The sequence below is a fragment of the Colossoma macropomum genome, unplaced genomic scaffold (assembly GCF_904425465.1).
Source record: "Colossoma macropomum unplaced genomic scaffold, Colossoma_macropomum, whole genome shotgun sequence".
Classification (NCBI taxonomy): domain Eukaryota; kingdom Metazoa; phylum Chordata; class Actinopteri; order Characiformes; family Serrasalmidae; genus Colossoma; species Colossoma macropomum.
In genome coordinates this window covers 52677677-52698761 of record NW_023494789.1, presented here as the reverse complement: position 1 = coordinate 52698761, position 21085 = coordinate 52677677, and the positions used below count along the sequence as shown (strand labels likewise).

The following is a 21085-nucleotide window of genomic DNA, read 5'->3' as shown; positions in this document are numbered from 1 at the left end:
CGTAATTGGAAGTTCTTTCAGCTTAGGAAAGATTTTTCTTCATTGCTTTCTTTAAAGAACCGTCCACCAAAATGTTCTAGGGAACCAAAAGTGGTTCTTCTATGGCACTGCTCCAAAGAACCCTTTCTAGGGTCTTTTATTTTGAAGAATTACACATGATGTACAAATATATAAACATATATTTATTGAAGAGAAAAATAAAAACATCTCAAAATGAATCATAACTGATTATGAATATGACAGTGTGTAACTGATCTGTTACTAAAATAATGCAGATATTTCTGTTCTAATGGAGGAAAAACAAAAATACAGTATTTAAATAGTTTAATCAGAACATGCTCTCTCTCTCTGTCTCTCTCTCTCTCTCTCTCTGTCTCTCTCTCTCTCTCTGTCTCTCTCTCTCTGTGTCTCTCTCTCTCTCTCTCTCTGTCTCTCTCTCTCTCTCTCTCTCTCTCTCTCTCATCCAGTGTAGCTTTAAAAACACCACACTACTTTAAACAGACTTCTGGTGAATGAATAGCAGCAAGAGGGGGTGTCTCTGCAGGGGTAGTTTAGGAGGGTAAGTTGTGGGAGTAGTTTAGGACGGTGGGGTGTGGGGTGAGTTTTGGGGGGTATTGTGTGGCTGTAGTTTTGGGGGTATGCTGTGGGGGTAGTTTAGGGGTGGATGGTGGAGTAGTTTTGGGGGGCTAGTTCTGGGGGGGTAGTGTTAAGGGTATGACGTGGTAGTTTTGGGGGTAGTTTTGGGGGTAGTTTTGGGGGTAGGGTAGTTTAAGTGGGAACCCTTTTTAAATGTGTGTTCCTGTAAAGCTGCTGGCAGCAGCAGTAAGAACAGTGAAAGGGTCAGTAAGTATAGTGAAAGGGTCAGTATGTACAGTGAGAGTGTCAGTAAGAACAGTGAGAGGGTCAATAAGAACATTGATAGGGTCAGTAAGAACATTGAGAGGGTCAGTAAGAACATTGAGAGGGTCAGTTAGTACAGTGAGAGTGTCAGTAAGAACAATGAGAGGGTCAGTAAGAACATTGAGAGGGTCAGTAAGAACATTGAGAGGGTCAGTTAGTACAGTGAGAGTGTCAGTAAGAACAATGAGAGGGTCAGTAAGAACATTGAGAGGGTCAGTTAGTACAGTGAGAGTGTCAGTAAGAACAATGAGAGGGTCAGTAAGAACATTGAGAGGGTCAGTTAGTACAGTGAGAGTGTCAGTAAGAACAATGAGAGGGTCAGTAAGAACATTGAGAGGGTCAGTAAGAACATTGAGAGGGTCAGTTAGTACAGTGAGAGTGTCAGTAAGAACAGAGAGAGGGTCAGTAAGTACAGTGAGAGTGTCAGTAAGAACAGAGAGAGGGTCAGTAAGTACAGTGAGAGTGTCAGTAAGAACAGTGAAAGGGTCAGTAAGTACAGTGAGAGGGTCAGTAAGAACAGTGAGAGGGTCAGTAAGTACAGTGAGAGGGTCAGTAAGAACAGTGAGAGGGTCAGTAAGAACAGTGAGAGGGTCAGTAAGAACATTGAGAGGGTCAGTAAGAACAGTGAGAGGGTCAGTAAGTACAGTGAGAGTGTCAGTAAGAACAGAGAGAGGGTCAGTAAGTACAGTGAGAGTGTCAGTAAGAACAGTGAGAGTGTCAGTAAGAACAATGAGAGGGTCAGTAAGAACAGTGAGAGGGTCAGTAAGTACAGTGAGAGTGTCAGTAAGAACAGTGAGAAGGTCAGTAAGTACAGTGAGAGGGTCAGTATGTACAGTGAGAGTGTCAGTAAGAACAGTGAGAGGGTCAGTAAGAACAGTGAGAGGGTCAGTAAGAACATTGAGAGGGTCAGTAAGAACAGTGAGAGGGTCAGTAAGTACAGTGAGAGTGTCAGTAAGAACAGAGAGAGGGTCAGTAAGTACAGTGAGAGTGTCAGTAAGAACAGTGAAAGGGTCAGTAAGTACAGTGAGAGGGTCAGTAAGAACATTGAGAGGGTCAGTTAGTACAGTGAGAGTGTCAGTAAGAACAATGAGAGGGTCAGTAAGTACAGTGAGAGGGTCAGTAAGAACATTGAGAGGGTCAGTTAGTACAGTGAGAGTGTCAGTAAGAACAATGAGAGGGTCAGTAAGAACATTGAGAGGGTCAGTTAGTACAGTGAGAGTGTCAGTAAGAACAATGAGAGGGTCAGTAAGAACATTGAGAGGGTCAGTTAGTACAGTGAGAGTGTCAGTAAGAACAATGAGAGGGTCAGTAAGAACATTGAGAGGGTCAGTAAGAACATTGAGAGGGTCAGTTAGTACAGTGAGAGTGTCAGTAAGAACAGTGAGAAGGTCAGTAAGTACAGTGAGAGGGTCAGTATGTACAGTGAGAGTGCGTAAACAGTGAAGGGTCAGTAAGAACAGTGAGAGGGTCAGTAAGAACATTGAGAGGGTCAGTAAGAACAGTGAGAGGGTCAGTAAGTACAGTGAGAGTGTCAGTAAGAACAGAGAGAGGGTCAGTAAGTACAGTGAGAGTGTCAGTAAGAACAGTGAAAGGGTCAGTAAGTACAGTGAGAGGGTCAGTAAGAACAGTGAGAGGGTCAGTAAGTACAGTGAGAGGGTCAGTAAGAACAGTGAGAGGGTCAGTTAGTACAGTGAGAGGGTCAGTTAGTACAGTGAGAGGGTCAGTAAGAACAGTGAGATGGTCAGTAAGTACAGTGAGAGGGTCAGTAAGTACAGTGAGAGGGTCAGTAAAAACAGTGAGAGGGTCAGTAAGTACAGTGAGAGGGTCAGTAAGAACAGTAATGGGTCTGACTATGAACTCCGTCTGAACAGGAAACACTTCCACTCTGTAGCGATTCAGATTTTTCAGCTTTATCGTTTGTCTTTCAGACTCTCAGAGCACAGAAACACCTTCAACCCCAAAGTAATAAACAGTAAATAAAGTAAGTTTGGACTAAATTACAGTATTAAATCTTTATGGGCTGATAAAGTTACACTGTGCTTAAACTCATGATTAACCCGCCTGTTCAGTTCACAGCTCATCTGATTTACAGTTTAAACAGGATTTATGGTTATTAGCTGTTTGCTATGCTGTTTGTATATGATGCAAAATCTGTTATCATCAATGATGAAGATAAAGTAAAAATATGTGCTGCAGAAGTTTTAGGCACCTGAGAAAGAATCAAACAGCTGTTTATCTAGTACATACAGCTGTTTATCTAGTACGTGTCATTAATATAGTAAGCAGTGGTTTGTGTGTGTCAGTGTGTTAGTTTAACTGTTTCCTCCACGAAGATCAGCATTAATACTTATAATCCAATACCTGATTCATCTAATCAATACCTCATAAATCAGGAGCTGCTGATGGAATTGAATAAGTCCATCTGATGCTGGAGGAGGAACCAGACTTTTTTCTTCAAACCAGCTAAGATTTGTTTTTATTTTTGTTTGTTTGTATTTATTCTGATGACATTTGGTGAGTTTTACAAGCAAAAACACACGAATTACGCAGATCAGCAGTGCCTAAAACCTTTGCACAGTGCTGTGTGTGTGTGTGAGTGTGTGTGTGTGTGAGTGTGTGTGAGTGTGTGTGTGTGTGTGTGTGTGAGTGGTGTGTGTGAGTGTGAGTGTGTGTGAGTGTGTGTGTGTATACAGTCTTATGCAGAAGTTTGTACACCCCTGTTCTGTGTTGATAAGTTATTTCTCCTCTACTCACTCAAATGTGTCATTTCTCTGCTCATTTTTCTGCACAATCCCTGTTTACTTTCTGAGTTTAACACTTTGGGAAAAAGCAAAAACAAAAATATACAATGTACAGAATGCACAACATGGAAGTTGACCAGGGGTGCACAAACTGTGTATAAATCTGTATACAGTCATCAGAGTGAATAAGTGAACACACTCCTCTACTGAGACACACTTTAATGCACAATTACTGTGTATTTACTGAATTTAGTACATTGGAAATAAAGCATAAGATGTGGTCTGTGTGAAATTCATGGCACATTTGATTTTTTAAATGTATTTTTCTGATGTGTTAAACTCAGATAAAGAGAAATTGTGCACTAATTTGAGTGTGTTCTCTGTGAAGGCTGTGTTTTTTATACATGTCTTTTTCACATTCTGTCTTGCAAATTTGTGGAAGGTTTTGTTTTGTAAAACATGATGTAAGAACAAAATCTGCACTGATAAACGTCTCATGAAGTGAACAGAACACAGGGGTTAATTAGTGATGAGTTCTGAGTGAGGGTGGTCCTGTTAAAGCCCCTCTGACCGCTCCGCTCCCCACTCTGTGCACATTTGCTCACAATAAATAAGAAAGGCTTCATATAGATTCTGTACATTCTCACTGAACACAACAGTCTTATAATGATAATGTGTTATCAATAATAACACATTATTAATAATAATAATAATAGTGATGATGATGGTGATGATGAGGCCTCAGCAGCGCGGGTAGCCCATGCGGCAGTAGCAGACGGTCCTGAGCAGGCGGCAGGAGCAGAAGGCGCAGTGTTCACAGCACACAGAGTTGGGGCTCTTGCAGCTCCCCCACAGCGGCGTGCAGTTCGGGGGGGGCGGCGGCCTCTTCACTTGGCCCGCCAGCTTAGTCTGCAACGACACACACGAGAGCCTTCTGAGTTCAGAGCGCGAGAGCGGCTCCCTGCGCGAGAGCTCCTGACCTGAACTGGACTCATTCAGTGAAAACTAAGCGCATTACACGTTCATAAACAGCGTATTGACTGTACAGGAAGAACCTGTATAACACAGGTCTGTTCTGTGAAATGCTTTATGACACTGTTGTGGGAACAAAACCTCGTATCTCCAAAATGGTAACTTTACAGGAGAAGGAAAAACATACTTTACTTTTAATGTAAGTCAATGGAACCAGATTTTTTTCCAAGTCATTTTTGGTCGTTTCTTTTGGTCCATTCATCATGAAATTTACACACAATGTAAAGAGAAACAGGCATTTTCAAACATGATGACAGGAATGACAGAAATGGAGATATGAGGTTTTGTTCTGACAGCAGCGATTAGTAACAGCTGTGTATCGATGGTGCACAATGAACACGCGCATAAGACCTTTTATTCAAAATATTCAGCATGAATTAATCACCTTAATTTATATTATTAATGTATCATCGGCTCTTTAGACTGAAAACACCAAACAAGAGTATGTTTTCGTCTCAGGTTCTAAAGTAAAGATCATTTTTGTAACCAAAACATGCACCATCAGAATATTTAAAGTTGCTATTTCTTGTAGTCAAAATATCATAAATAAGTGCTAAATTTGTGATGCACAACTTTTTTATTCTCTAATTAGAGATGACAAGAAGCACACTTTAGAATGTGGAACAACTCGTTAGACTCTTATTACTTCTTAAGTAATAAACTTGACACTATCTAGAACCTAGACATCAAATGCTGGCAGTTATAACCTATTTAAGTGATTCATTTATGCCCAATAATTTGCATAACAAGATGTAAAAAGTTCTTATTGTGCACAATCAAAGCATAATTACTACTAATTTAGTCATTATTGGTGATTTTCACATTACAGACCTGTAATTATGCTCTGATAAATCAGTCAGAAGTGTCTAGTTTGGAGTAAATATTATTCAAGATAAGAGTAGATTATATACAGACCGATGGACAGTAACACTGTATTCATTATGGGTTCATTAAATCCAGCTGGTCACAAAGAAATTTCAGAGTGGTGTCCATGCTGTGGAATTTACTGTGCAGCTCTGACTGCTTGAATATGGTGAATAGTATAAATTGTATAGTATAGAGTATATAATACAGTATAGAGTATATAATACAGTATAGCGTATATAATACAGCATTTCTACAGTAAATACACTTCACATCCTCCACCTGCTGCCTGATACACAGTAAAGCCTGTACAGTTTCAGACCCAGATTAAGCCTAACCCTAGACTAAAAACATTTCCAAAGCCAATTTGCCTTTAGTCACGCAATGTAGCCCAAGACTGGACTTATGTTGGTATGTAGTTTATGTGCTGTTTGTGTGTTGGTATGTAGTTTGTGTGCAGTTTGTGTGCTGTTTGTGTGTTGGTATGTAGTTTGTGTGCAGTTTGTGTGTTGGTATGTAGTTTGTGTGTGGTTTGTGTGTTGGTTTGTTGTTTGTGTGCGGTTTGTCTGCAGTTTGTGTGTTGGTATGTAGTTTGTGTGCAGTTTGTGTGTTGGTATGTAGTTTGTGTGCGGTTTGTGTGCTGTTTGTGTGTTGGTATGTAGTTTGTGTTCAGTTTGTGTGTTGGTATGTAGTTTGTGTTCAGTTTATGTGCTGTTTGTGTGTTGGTATGTAGTTTGTGTTCAGTTTGTGTGTTGGTATGTAGTTTGTGTTCAGTTTATGTGTTGGTTTGTTGTTTGTGTGCGGTTTGTCTGCAGTTTGTGTGTTGATATGTAGTTTGTGTGCAGTTTGTGTGCTGTTTGTGTGTTGGTATGTAGTTTGTGTTCAGTTTGTGTGTTGGTATGTAGTTTGTGTTCAGTTTATGTGTTGGTTTGTTGTTTGTGTGCGGTTTGTCTGCAGTTTGTGTGTTGATATGTAGTTTGTGTGCAGTTTGTGTGCTGTTTGTGTGTTGGTATGTAGTTTGTGTTCAGTTTGTGTGTTGGTTTGTAGTTTGTGTTCAGTTTGTGTGCTGTTTGTGTGTTGGTATGTAGTTTGTGTTCAGTTTGTGTGTTGGTATGTAGTTTGTGTTCAGTTTGTGTGCTGTTTGTGTGTTGGTATGTAGTTTGTGTTCAGTTTGTGTGTTGGTATTTAGTTTGTGTGCGGTTTGTGTGCTGTTTGTGTGTTGGTATGTAGTTTGTGTTCAGTTTGTGTGCTGTTTGTGTGTTGGTATGTAGTTTGTGTTCAGTTTGTGTGTTGGTATGTAGTTTGTGTGCAGTTTGTGTGCTGTTTGTGTGTTGGTATGTAGTTTGTGTGCGGTTTGTGTGTTGGTTTGTAGTTTGTGTTCAGTTTGTGTGCTGTTTGTGTGTTGGTATGTAGTTTGTGTTCAGTTTGTGTGTTGGTATGTAGTTTGTGTTCAGTTTGTCTGCAGTTTGTGTGTTGATATGTAGTTTGTGTGCAGTTTGTGTGTTGGTATGTAGTTTGTGTTCAGTTTGTGTGTTGGTATGTAGTTTGTGTTCAGTTTGTGTGTTGGTATGTAGTTTGTGTGTGGTTTGTGTGCAGTTTGTGTGTTGGTATGTAGTTTGTGTGTGGTTTGTGTGCTGTTTGTGTGTTGGTATGTAGTTTGTGTTCAGTTTGTGTGTTGGTATGTAGTTTGTGTTCAGTTTGTGCACAGTTTGTGTGTTGGTATGTAGTTTGTGTGTGGTTTGTGTTCAGTTTGTGTGTTGGTATGTAGTTTGTGTTCAGTTTGTGTGCTGTTTGTGTGTTGGTATGTAGTTTGTGTGCGGTTTGTGTGCTGTTTGTGTGTTGGTATGTAGTTTGTGTGTGGTTTGTGTGCTGTTTGTGTGTTGGTATGTAGTTTGTGTTCAGTTTGTGTGCTGTTTGTGTGTTGGTATGTAGTTTGTGTGCGGTTTGTGTGTTGGTATGTAGTTTGTGTTCAGTTTGTGTTCAGTTTGTGTGCTGTTTGTGTGTTGGTATGTAGTTTGTGTGCTGTTTGTGTGTTGGTATGTAGTTTGTGTTCAGTTTGTGTGCGGTTTGTGTGTTGGTATGTAGTTTGTGTTCAGTTTGTGTGCTGTTTGTGTGTTGGTATTTAGTTTGTGTTCAGTTTGTGTGCTGTTTGTGTGTTGGTATTTAGTTTGTGTTCAGTTTGTGTGCTGTTTGTGTGTTGGTATTTAGTTTGTGTGCGGTTTGTGTGCTGTTTGTGTGTTGGTATTTAGTTTGTGTTCAGTTTGTGTGCTGTTTGTGTGTTGGTATTTAGTTTGTGTTCAGTTTGTGTGCTGTTTGTGTGTTGGTATGTAGTTTGTGTGCGGTTTGTGTGTTGGTATGTAGTTTGTGTTCAGTTTGTGTTCAGTTTGTGTGCTGTTTGTGTGTTGGTATGTAGTTTGTGTGCTGTTTGTGTGTTGGTATGTAGTTTGTGTTCAGTTTGTGTGCGGTTTGTGTGTTGGTATGTAGTTTGTGTTCAGTTTGTGTGCGGTTTGTGTGTTGGTATTTAGTTTGTGTTCAGTTTGTGTGCAGTTTGTGTTGGTATGTAGTTTGTGTGCAGTTTGTGTGTTGGTATGTAGTTTGTGTGTTGGTATGTAGTTTGTGTGCAGTTTGTGTGTTGGTATGTAGTTTGTGTGCAGTTTGTGTGTTTGTATGTAGTTTGTGTGCGGTTTGTCTGCAGTTTGTGTGTTGGTATGTAGTTTGTGTGCAGTTTGTGTGTTGGTATGTAGTTTGTGTGCAGTTTGTGTGTTGGTATGTAGTTTGTGTGCGGTTTGTGTGTTGGTTTGTTGTTTGTGTGCGGTTTGTCTGCAGTTTGTGTGTTGGTATGTAGTTTGTGTGCAGTTTGTGTTCAGTTTGTGTGTTGGTATGTAGTTTGTGTGCAGTTTGTGTGCAGTTTGTGTGTTGGTATGTTGTTTGTGTGCGGTTTGTGTGTTGGTTTGTTGTTTGTGTGCGGTTTGTGTGCAGTTTGTGTGTTGGTATGTAGTTTGTGTTCAGTTTGTGTGTTGGTTTGTAGTTTGTGTGCGGGTTGTGTGCTGTTTGTGTGTTGGTATGTAGTTTGTGTAAAGTTTGTGTGTTGGTATGTAGTTTGTGTGCAGTTCGTGTGTTGGTATGTAGTTTGTGTGTGGTTTGTGTGCAGTTTATGTGTTGGTATTTAGTTTGTGTGCGGTTTGTCTGCAGTTTGTGTGTTGGTATTTAGTTTGTGTGCGGTTTGTGTGCTGTTTGTGTGTTGGTATTTAGTTTGTGTGCGGTTTGTCTGCAGTTTGTGTGTTGGTATTTAGTTTGTGTGCGGTTTGTGTGCTGTTTGTGTGTTGGTACGTAGTTTGTGTTCAGTTTGTGTGTTGGTATGTAGTTTGTGTTCAGTTTGTGTGCGGTTTGTGTGTTGGTATTTAGTTTGTGTTCAGTTTGTGTGCAGTTTGTGTTGGTATGTAGTTTGTGTGCAGTTTGTGTGTTGGTATGTAGTTTGTGTGTTGGTATGTAGTTTGTGTGCAGTTTGTGTGTTGGTATGTAGTTTGTGTGCAGTTTGTGTGTTTGTATGTAGTTTGTGTGCGGTTTGTCTGCAGTTTGTGTGTTGGTATGTAGTTTGTGTGCAGTTTGTGTGTTGGTATGTAGTTTGTGTGCAGTTTGTGTGTTGGTATGTAGTTTGTGTGCGGTTTGTGTGTTGGTTTGTTGTTTGTGTGCGGTTTGTCTGCAGTTTGTGTGTTGGTATGTAGTTTGTGTGCAGTTTGTGTTCAGTTTGTGTGTTGGTATGTAGTTTGTGTGCAGTTTGTGTGCAGTTTGTGTGTTGGTATGTTGTTTGTGTGCGGTTTGTGTGTTGGTTTGTTGTTTGTGTGCGGTTTGTGTGCAGTTTGTGTGTTGGTATGTAGTTTGTGTTCAGTTTGTGTGTTGGTTTGTAGTTTGTGTGCGGGTTGTGTGCTGTTTGTGTGTTGGTATGTAGTTTGTGTAAAGTTTGTGTGTTGGTATGTAGTTTGTGTGCAGTTCGTGTGTTGGTATGTAGTTTGTGTGTGGTTTGTGTGCAGTTTATGTGTTGGTATTTAGTTTGTGTGCGGTTTGTCTGCAGTTTGTGTGTTGGTATTTAGTTTGTGTGCGGTTTGTGTGCTGTTTGTGTGTTGGTACGTAGTTTGTGTTCAGTTTGTGTGTTGGTATGTAGTTTGTGTTCAGTTTGTGTGCAGTTTGTGTGTTGGTATTTAGTTTGTGTGCGGTTTGTCTGCAGTTTGTGTGTTGGTATTTAGTTTGTGTGCGGTTTGTGTGTTGGTATGTAGTTTGTGTTCAGTTTGTGTGTTGGTATGTAGTTTGTGTTCAGTTTGTGTGCTGTTTGTGTGTTGGTATGTAGTTTGTGTGCGGTTTGTGTGCTGTTAGTGTGTTGGTATGTAGTTTGTGTTCAGTTTGTGCATTGGTATGTAGTTTGTGTGCGGTTTGTGTGCTGTTTGTGTGTGGGTATGTAGTTTGTGTTCAGTTTGTGTTCAGTTTGTGTTCAGTTTGTGTGCAGTTTTTGTGCGGTTTGTGTGTTGGTATTTAGTTTGTGTGTTGGTATGTAGTTTGTGTGTTGGTATGTAGTTTGTGTTCAGTTTGTGTTGGTATGTAGTTTGTGTGCAGTTTGTGTGTTGGTATGTAGTTTGTGTGTTGGTATGTAGTTTGTGTGCTGTTTGTGTGTTGGTATGTAGTTTGTGTTCAGTTTGTGTGTTGGTATGTAGTTTGTGTGTTGGTATGTAGTTTGTGTGCAGTTTGTGTGTTGGTATGTAGTTTGTGTGCAGTTTGTGTGTTGGTATGTAGTTTGTGTGCGGTTTGTGTGTTGGTTTGTTGTTTGTGTGCGGTTTGTCTGCAGTTTGTGTGTTGGTATGTAGTTTGTGTGCAGTTTGTGTGCTGTTTGTGTGTTGGTATGTAGTTTGTGTGCAGTTTGTGTGTTGATATGTTGTTTGTGTGCGGTTTGTGTGTTGGTTTGTTGTTTGTGTGCGGTTTGTGTGCAGTTTGTGTGTTGGTATGTAGTTTGTGTTCAGTTTGTGTGTTGGTATGTAGTTTGTGTGCAGTTTGTGTGTTGGTATGTAGTTTGTGTTCAGTTTGTGTGTTGGTTTGTAGTTTGTGTGCGGTTTGTGTGCTGTTTGTGTGTTGGTATGTAGTTTGTGTGCAGTTTGTGTGTTGGTATGTAGTTTGTGTTCAGTTTGTGTGCAGTTTATGTGTTGGTATTTAGTTTGTGTGCGGTTTGTCTGTAGTTTGTGTGTTGGTATTTAGTTTGTGTGCGGTTTGTGTGCTGTTTGTGTGTTGGTATGTAGTTTGTGTGTGGTTTGTGTGTTGGTATGTAGTTTGTGTTCAGTTTGTGTGTTGGTATATAGTTTGTGTTCAGTTTGTGTGTTGGTATGTAGTTTGTGTTCAGTTTGTGTGCAGTTTGTGTGTTGGTATGTAGTTTGTGTGCAGTTTGTGTGTTGGTTTGTTGTTTGTGTGCGGTTTGTCTGCAGTTTGTGTGTTAGTATGTAGTTTGTGTGCAGTTTGTGTGTTAGTATGTAGTTTGTGTGCGGTTTGTGTGTTGGTATGTAGTTTGTGTGTGGTTTGTATGTGGTTTTGTGCAGTTTGTGTGCGGTTTGTGTGTTGGTATGTAGTTTGTGTGGTTTGTCTGAGTTTGTGTTGTAGTTTGTGTTGTTTGTTGCAGTTTGTGTTTGTTGTTTGTGTGTGGTTTATGTTTGTGTGTGGCTTGTTGTTTGTGTGCGGTTTGTTGTTTGTGTGCGGTTTGTGTTTGTGTGCAGTTTGTTGTTTGTGTGCAGTTTGTTGTTTGTGTGTTGTGTTTTTGTTTATGTGTCGTTTGTGTGTGGTTTGTGTTTGTGTGTGGTTTGTGTGCGGCTTGTGTTTGTGTGTGGTTTGTGTGCGGTTTGTGTTTGTGTTTGTGTTTGTGGCAGTTTGTGTTTGTGTAGTTTGTTGTGCGTTTGTGTGTTGGTTTGTTGTTTGTGTGTTTGTGTGTGCGTTTGTGTTTGTGTGTGTTTGTGTGCGGCTTGTGTTTGGTGTGTGGTTTGTGTGCGGTTTGTATTTGTGTGTTGTGTTTGTGTGCGGTTTGTGTGCGGTTTGTATTTGTGTGTTGTGTTTGTGTGTGGTTTGTGTGCGGCTTGTGTTTGTGTGTGGTTTGTGTGCGGTTTGTATTTGTGTGTTGTGTTTGTGTGCGGTTTGTGTTTGTGTGTGGTTTATTGTTTGTGTGTGGTTTGTGTGTGGTTTGTGTTTGTGTGTGGTTTGTGTGTGGTTTGTGTTTGTGTGTTGTGTTTGTCTGCGGTTTGTGTTTGTGTGTTGTGTTTGTGTGCGGTTTGTGTTTGTGTGTGGTTTATTGTTTGTGTGTGGTTTGTGTTTGTGTGCAGTTTGTTGTTTGTGTGCAGTTTGTTGTTTGTGTGTGGTTTGTGTGTGGTTTATTGTTTGTGTGCGGTTTGTGTGTGGTTTGTGTTTGTGTGTGGTTTATTGTTTGTGTATCATTTTTTAAATGTAACATCAGCTTTATAAACTTTGTAAATAATTTAAGTAACGAACCTTTTGTGGTTTCTGCTCTGACTTTTTGGCCTTCTTTGATGTTTTTGACAGCTCTTAAAAAAGGAAAACAGATGAGTAAATATTTATCTGATCTTCTGAAACGCAAAACAAGTTCATACACAATCTGTACGCGTTACACACATCAAAGAAAATACAAAAGCAAATAAAGGCAAAAATTAGACATAGACAGACGGACAAGACAGACAGAGGAAGAGATGGACAGACAGACAGAGAGACAGACATACAGGCAGTCAGACAGACAGACATACAGACAGTCAGACAAAGAGACAGACAGACAGAGAGACAGACATACAGACAGTCAGACAGACATACAAACAGACAGAGAGACAGACAGAGAGACAGTGTCTGTAGTCTGAGTTTAAAGCTGGCCAGGTTTGGGGCCTGTCTTAGATCTTCTGGCTCCGGCTGGTTTCCACATTTGGTTCTAGTTCTAGCTACTGCTAACTGATCAGACTAACCTGAGATTTTCAGAGATTTTTGTCATTTGAACAATTGTGGAGAATATAAATCAAATTTGATTAAAACTATAAGTACATTATTTAATTCAGGATGTGTTTGACAATAAAAACACTGTATAACATTAGAATAAATACAGATAAACATAAACACCAGTGACGCACCAATAGCACTTTTTATAGCCTGAGTATGAGAGCATTTTTTTAGTACCTGCTGATACCGAGTCTGAGACCACACTGAGTGACCTGATGTTAATGAAGGCCGTTATCTCGCTCTGCTACATCAGTGATCTCTGATCGAGCAGCGCTGCAGTGGAGGTTTAGTTCCCTGTCAGAAAAGCTCTTCTGTACAGCTGTAAGTAAAGTAGGTTTCATAGTTTTGATCCTCATCTGTCTCTTTCAGCAGCAGCACAGCGACAGCAGGAATCACATCTGAGTCTAACGCATCCGAGGAGCTCACGCTTCCGGTTTTCCATCTTGTTGGAGTCGTTTGATTGGCTGGTTGAGCCGTAGCTGAATGTCCTCTAAAGCCAGACAGACACTGTGTGATGTTAGAGATCTTGTTCTTTGGTGACTCTCACTGTCCGTTTAATAGACCATCGTGTTCAGACAAAGCTATGATTTATAAACTCACACTGTACGAAACGCTCCGTCTGACTGACCTGCTACGGGAAACGCAGCCTCTACAGACACTCTGTCTACAGACCGTTATCAATAAAGCTGATTCACTCAGAATAACCGAGTACTGAGCAAACACACTGAGACGCTGAGCAGCGCTGCTAACACTGAGCGCTGAAGATAAAGCAGGCGCTGATGTTCACGGTAGGACAGTTCGGTCTCTCTACAGCCAGAGTTACAGAAAAATCACCATATTAATGTTTATATCTCGATATTCTACTCAGTCAAACAGAGTAAAGTTGCATAAAAGTGTCCTGGACATCATCTCGTCCAGACACGCCCCTCTGGTACCATCAGGAACATCAAAACCAGCTCAGCCAGACATGCTAACAGTTTTTTTCCCAGAGCTGTAGATCATTAACCTCAGTGGACACTCACACTGTATACTTTAACTAAACCATCAAACCAGGGCTGGGCATTTAATCTAAAATGAATCCAAACGACATTTAGAACCTCTAACTGACGTAATCCTGCCCATGTCGGTTCGTGTCCTGTCCCCCTAAAACATACTACCGTGCATGTAGTCACGCGTCTCCGCCCCGTCCAGTCTGTGACATGAAAACTTAAACACCAGCCAGCTGAGCAACTCAAGCAGCTTGTACCAAAGAGAAATGCCGTGTCTGTTGTTTGGCTTTAGTGAATGTGACACTGAGCAGAAAGAAGTCAAATGTAAACAGTTTCAGCGAATAATGGTAACACCACCAACCTGTTTCAACACTTGGAGCGCAGTCACGTTACCGAATATGAACATCGCTCAGAAAAACTGACAAGTGCTCAGCAACAAGTGTCTCCGCAAAGCAGCTGTCAATAACACCAACGTTTACAAAAGCGACACAATAATAAAAGGATTCAAGAAGATGGAAAGAATGACTGATGCCGTTTCCTACTACATTGTGAAGATTATGGCTCCCATAGCTACACTGAGTTTAAACACCTTGTTAAAACCCTCGTTAGGAGACACTGAGCCATCGCAACTGCACCCCTGCGGTGCCCAACATGGACATAACGTGTTGTAATAGGACAGCTGCAAAGCATACACTTTGCAGCCACATCTGATCTCGGGTCAAGCAGGACGATGGACCCTTTCTTTGCACTACATTTCTACCTTTCACAGGGCAATATTTAAAAAATAATATTTATTTCCAAGAGATACGTTATTTCTACTTTCCACACGGCAAATTTAAGATAACTTCTGTTTGTAAGAAATGAAAGTTATTTACTTGCTTTTTACATTAAAACTAAAATGTGACGTTTTCATTTCAAACGATGTGTGCTTTGATATCAATGCTTTGAAATATTCTATAAATAACCATCTGTGTGTTTCGTTCAATTATTTTAAAATCACAAAGATATGCACCCTTTCATTAAAAAATCCCAGCTTTAAAAGTTGAGCACGTTTACAGTACAAACTTTGTCAGTTTGCAAAAAACACAAATAACAAAACAAAATTGTTCATTAATCGTAATCGAGGTAAAATGTTCAATTAAGCGAGATTTTGATTAGCAGTCATATCATCCAGCAGTACATCAAACCTACTTACTGTATTACAGTAACTCCACTGAACAGAAGGATTATTTACACAGCTGTACAGATGTTCATATCAATCTGTAATATTCTGTATATAATAGTTTTTATGGTATAGGTCGTCAGACCTGCATTTGTCCAGATATTCGCAGTTCTCTTTAGCTCCTCCATCACTTTATTATTCTCTATTCTATTTACTGTGTTGTTACTGTATTTGTTAAATCCTTGTTATCAGTCTGTGTTTGTCTGGTCTGTTCAGTGTGTTACTGTCATACATGCTGACTCACTGAGACTGATTCCTCGTGTGTGTAACACACTTGGAGAAATAAACTGATTCTGAATCTGGTTCTGATTCTGATATACAGACGGTAAGGCTGATTATTTAGTAACTACAGGGACTTTGGTGCAAACTGGCTGAGGTTTTCTTAGATTATAGAAGTGTGTAATAAAACTCTGGGCCTGCTGGTGAGTCCTGGACATTTAAAGGGTTAAACTGACCGATGACTTTGTGTCCGAGAGACACAGCGTCAGAAACACGTCTGTCTCCATCACTGCCTGCCTGAGTCGCCTGTTCATTAGCGCAGCAGCTACACTCGTCTTACGCCACACGGTATCAGCTGGTATCATAACCTTCATAAATAAATAAATCAGCTTTAGGAGTTTGAGTGAATGAGCGCAGTATCAGACGTCTGATACCAGCATCATTATCAATGCATCCCTAATAAATACCGTAGTAATGTGTTGTTTTCAGCAAAGCTCTGAATATGTAGATTAGAAGAACAGGTTCTCCAGACACCTCATAGATTTGTTCATTATCTTCTGATAATTTAATGATTGATTAGATGCAGTGTTGGATGTTGACTGTAAATCTGATCTTCCTCAGAGCAGGAAGTGATTAAACCAACACACACATGTAAAATCAATACGTATTGTATTAATATTGTTTGTATTTACTCAATCAAAGAAACACCTACTGACAGTATATATATATATATATATATATATATATATATATATATATATATATACATATATATTATTGTAATGTGGTGTCAGAGCACACTTCCTGTGATACTTTGCTCATGCTCAGCTGGGATGTAAAGGGAACTCCACTTATTTTTCAAAAATTCTGCATAAATACATGTTTGAGAGGCAAAAAGAGTCTATTAGAGTGGTTTGGTGGTGGTGAGAGGAACCAGACGTCCACCTCTAAAAGCTCCCTCACAGAAAGTTCCTACATGAAATGGTTATGAATTCACTGCCTGATGACTGAGACGCTGTTTTATGATAGTTTAGAGAACTTAAACTCCATTCATGGTGGAGGGATACATGCAGGGAGCTGTGAGGAAAAATAGTCCCCAAAGAAAACTTATTATTTCAGATTTTCCACTATTTTCCATCATCAACATTCCATATAGACTCAGAAGACTCGTGTAGGTTCACTGGTGGTTCTGGATAGTAAATAAAATGTCTATATTTGTGTTGTAGTCATGGCGACCCCTGGATCCCATCACCACCACTGTAAAGACATCTGAACCATTTCACACCAAACCACTCTGAATCTCTCTGATTACATCTCACACACTGAGTTATGGGGGAAATTTTAAGATGTGTAGAAGTTCTTATAACCATAGTAAAGGTTTTCAGTCTCATTTTCAGGTGTGTGGTGTTTATGTGAACTCCTGGTAAAAACCCTGGTGGGATTCTGTAACAGTTACGGCCGTGTTGGAGGTGTAAAGGGCACATTTCCTCCCTCCCGAAATAAGAGGGATTCTCCTCTCTTGTGCTCCGGCAGCCGAGTCAGTTCTGAGTGAAAGCTGCCTCTTCTGTGTTCCTTCCTCACTGCAGTGATTTAACAATCTTAAGTAACACTTTATTTGCATCGTCCACTTTATTTGATTTGTAGATACTTCATTTAATTTCAAGTTACATTGAACTAAATATCTACTAAATTAACCATAATGCTCTTTACCTCTAAACCTGCTCTAATCCTAACCCTAACCTTAACCTCAACACAAAACCTAAACCCAACCCTCACCCTGGTCCTAGCCCTCACCCTCACCCTCACCCCACCACTGTTTAGAATCTATTTAGAGTTGTAACAGATAGTTTGTTAACAGTTTGACCATCTATAGATGATCTATAGTGGACTATCCAAATAAAGTGAGACCCAGTCTTAGGTGCCTAGAACGTTTACACAGGGTGGTATATAATACTGTCCTGTGTTTAATCCTGTTTAGCAGATGTTTATAGTGCAGTATATCTTATTTTATGGTGTTTATTTATTTCCTGCTGAAAAAGTACCTTTAAAAACCAGTAGGGTTAAAACTTAATGGTTTTGCCTTCTAATGGGAATAGGCTTATTGGTTTCACTCACAGTTTCCTGCAGAACACCTTTAGATCCCATTAGGAACCCATCGGATGCATTTAGTATCAGCCATTTTCCTTTCTTTTTTGTTTGTTTTTTTTTATGCACAACAGACCGAAGATAGTAAGTATTCGTGAGTATTCAGATAAAAACGGATAAAAAAATGAAGCAATAAACTAAACAGTGCAGGGTGAGGGTTTGTACTGGACACATTCCCGATTGAACCATTAGGACCCTTTACACTGTGAAATCGACACATTTAAAACACATTACTGACTGGGTTCTGTGGGTTTTTCAGCAGGGGGTCTGTAGTTTGTAGGAAATATAAGTGAGAGTTTTGCTGCACTTTGAGTAAACGACACTAAAGACCTTTGACCTGAAATAAAGCCCTGTGTGAGTGAGTGAGTGAGTGAGTGAGTGAGAGAGAGAAGGAGCCGTACCCACTATGAGGATGGCGGGGGAGTGGGTTTGGTTCTGGAAGCTGGTTGTGGTGGTCAGGTTGGAGCTGTTCAGCTCCTCCATCAGCATGTGTGGCTTCACTGTCTCCCAGCATGCCGAGCAGAACACCAAACAGCACAGCAGCAGCCGTGAGTTCATCTTTAGATCCTCCTGCGTCTGAACAAACACAGACAGAGTCGCTCAGAACCTCAGCGTCTCCTCAAACACCCACAGCTCGGATCTCCTGTCTGAGTCACTCAGACACTCAGTTTACTCAGATACGGAGATCAGACAGTTAAACTCTGAGCTGAGGTGCTTTAGTCATCTGTACAGAGTAAATAACATTAAATACAGGCAGATGATCTACAGATCAGACTGACCTTTCAGCAGAACACTGTAAAACATGATTCATCAGCTCAACCTGAAAGAAACAACTTTACATGATGACAAGCAGTTCAACTGCTTTTGTTCAACTCAAATGAAAAGTTCAAAGCAAAATAAATAGTTTAAATAAACAAAATTAATATTTTGCATCAATTTAAACCTCATAAAAGCAGAAACTGCACATCTGCACTGCTTCACTTTTAACTGTACAGTGTAATAAAATGTTGGTGCGACTTCACAAAACTCAACACGTCACTATTTACTGAAATGTCCAGCTCCAAAACTTTATGCACACGGCCTAAAAATACAGCCAGTCTGTGTTGCAGTTACTGAATACACTGTAGAAATGGCTCATTATCATCAGATCAGCCTAAAAATGACCTCATGTAGTAACAAGTAAATTAACTAGTTTTATTCAACATTAATAAACACTCTGAATGATTCTTTTGATCACTGTAATTTTTTCATTCGAATAAAATTAGTTCAGTTTCTTTTTACCACATGAAGTAATTCTTTTAGGCTGATCTGATGAGCCACTTTTACAGTGTAATAAGCCTCAGAGTTCATTAATTATTAATCAGTTAATCCATGCTGTAGACATAAGGCCTGTTTTGTAGCAGTGTAAATAAAAACAAATTACAATTTTAAAAATGGGGTTAATGCAAATCAGATTTGTATGATAATAAATATAAATTCTCATTAAATTAACTGGAGTGTCTGAATAAATTCCCCTGTGATCTCTGATTGATCACTGACCTTCATTCATTCTGTCCAAACTCTCAGAACAGACAAGTTAAAACAGCACAGAGTCCTTCTTTAATCTTAACTCTAGGGTCAGTTTTTCGGTCAGGGGATTAAGTTTAGTCCTGGACTTCGCAGGACTGAGCGGAGATGGAGATTCTCCACTGAGCAGGATGTTTAAACTTAATCCCTGTTCAGCTGTGAGTGTTTACAGATTAAATACGAAGCGTGCTGCTGGTAACGCTTCCTTTCTGAGAGCACAGCTATACTCATCTCTGCTGGACCATAGTGGACAGTACAGTTCGTGTCCAGGGTGGCTGTGAGTGAGGATCTCTGCTCTGGTTCTGCCTGAAGAACTTTCACATTCCAGAAGCGTTTAAAGCTCAGAGGCTCCAAACTTGGACACTATTTACCCCACAATCTGCTCTCGTCCTCCAGCTAAGCGTCCTGCCCGTCCTGCCTGTCCTGCTCGTCCTCGTCGTCCTGCTTGTCCTGCTTGTCCTTCTCGTCCTCGTCTCCGCAGTAAACTGTCCTCCACTCGGTTCTGGTGGTCAAAGTTAAAGCGGAGATGTTCTAGACTCAGCCGAGTCTGCTGAGCTGGTAGAGGTTCCTGTTCTCCTGCGGCTGAGGTTCTCTGTGTTCCTTTCGCTGCCGCTGTGAGGGAACACCAGCACTGGACGGACTTTTGTAGTCTGATTTTGAAGGGTGAAGGGCTAACGCTGAGCAGGGGCGGACCACCCCCACCAATCCCCCCCTCAACACAGACACACAGACAATACGCACACACGCATGCGTGTACACACACACACACACACACACACACACAGACACACACACAGACACACAGAGAAAGAACCGGACTTTTATTATAAATGTTCGTACAGGAACCCTAAAAGTTCCGAATCAGTGAGAAACGGAATATTAATAAATTATTATATATAATTTTAGATTCACACATTTAACTGCACACTTAAAAAGCACTTCCTCTAAGGTTCTTCAGTGAAGGCAACACCTCCATATGGTTCTTCACATGGTAAAATGGTTAAATGGTTCTCCGCATTGTCAGAATAAAGGTTCTGTGCAGGTTCCCCAAATATACAAACAATAAAAATGTGCCCTTTAAGCTCCAACTGTGTGTTTAAATGAGTTGCCCTACGTTTCTCTCCCAGTGATGAAGTTCAGTAAGTAAAGTTTTTATATTGTAAAAATAAAATAAAAGTCTGGAGGCGAGACGGGACTTTTAACATGTTTCAAAACGTAAGAATTACAGCAGAATCTGGTGCAGTTAAACTGAAGGTTCTCACCACAGTGAGAGAGACGTGGATGCAAACAGGTCCAGTTTAGGACCTTTTAATGTAAGAGTCTTTATGTGGTTCTTGAAAGAACCTTCTAAAATAGCTGTTACAAGTCAGAACCTTTTATTATTATTATTATTATTATTATTATTATCATTATTATTATTATTTTTATTATTATTATTATAACTACTACAAATACAAATTATTATTAATATCACATTTAAATGAGTGTGTAACATATGCAGGCCTGGGACTAATTCACAGAACATGTTCTCTGAGGAACGCTGAAGTTCTAAAAACTCTAGATGTTCCATTTTCCAGGATTTCCACTCTGTGAGCTCTGGAGAATCTGAAGCTCAGCAGATTTAACGTCACTGGATTAAACGTCTGAGATCTGTTTCCTCCTGAATGCTGTGTTTGACTCTGTAATCCTGCCATTCAGTCAGATGTGGTGTAATCACTGTAAATGTGATAAACACTGTGAACGCTAGTGTTTCCTCTGTGTTTCTGCTGTCTGTTGTTTGACCCTCACTCAGCTCAGAGCTGCTGATTGAGCCCCCTGCTGGCTGCTGTGTCAGCACTGTAATCAACTCCACTCTGCCTGGAAAAACATTATCAACTCTATAACCTCATTATGAACTAACCTCATTATCAACTCTATAACCTCATTATCAACTCTATAACCTCAACCTCTATAAGAGCATCAACAACCGATCATCTCTCAGACTCATTTCTCTGAGCTACACATATAAAAACACAAGAACATCCACAGTTTAGGCCTCTATAAGAGTGTTAACCACCGTCTATAACAGATACAATAATAGATTTATAATATTCTTATGAACTATAAAATGAGGTAAATAAAACAAAGAAAGTTTATTGATCTGAATATGCTGCAGATCTGCTTTCTAAAGTTAAAGGGAAAACTATTTTGTTAACCCATTGAAGTTTATTCTGTAATGTATGTTAAGCTGATTTAAAATCACACGCTAAGTGTTACTGTGATCTCAGTTCCAGGATGGAGTAATAACTCAAAAATTATACTGCTTAATAACACTGTAATTACATACACAGCGTTCTGTATGATTAATCAGACTGGGTGTTAAAGGGTAAAGTAGACGGTGTGGA

General features: G+C 40.0%; 1 protein-coding gene across 4 annotated transcripts; it reads right to left on the bottom strand.

The window, feature by feature from the left end:
- Window positions 1-4089: 4089 nt before the first annotated feature.
- On the bottom strand, window positions 4090-19397 carry asip1 (agouti signaling protein 1). 4 transcript variants are annotated; one of them, XM_036571621.1, is made up of 4 exons: window positions 19073-19397; window positions 17537-17711; window positions 12051-12103; window positions 4090-4550 (listed from the first exon to the last, which is right to left on the bottom strand). In XM_036571621.1, the coding sequence occupies exons 2-4, from the start codon at window positions 17691-17693 to the stop codon at window positions 4383-4385; spliced, it is 378 nt and encodes a 125-aa protein (XP_036427514.1). In that variant the 5' UTR covers window positions 17694-17711; window positions 19073-19397; the 3' UTR covers window positions 4090-4382. The 4 variants fall into 4 exon arrangements, with proteins under 4 accessions (XP_036427514.1, XP_036427516.1, XP_036427513.1 ...); XM_036571623.1 differs by having other exon boundaries at window positions 17541-17711; XM_036571620.1 differs by lacking the exon at window positions 19073-19397 and adding an exon at window positions 17915-18263 and having other exon boundaries at window positions 17541-17711.
- Between the last annotated feature and the right edge of the window lie 1688 nt (window positions 19398-21085).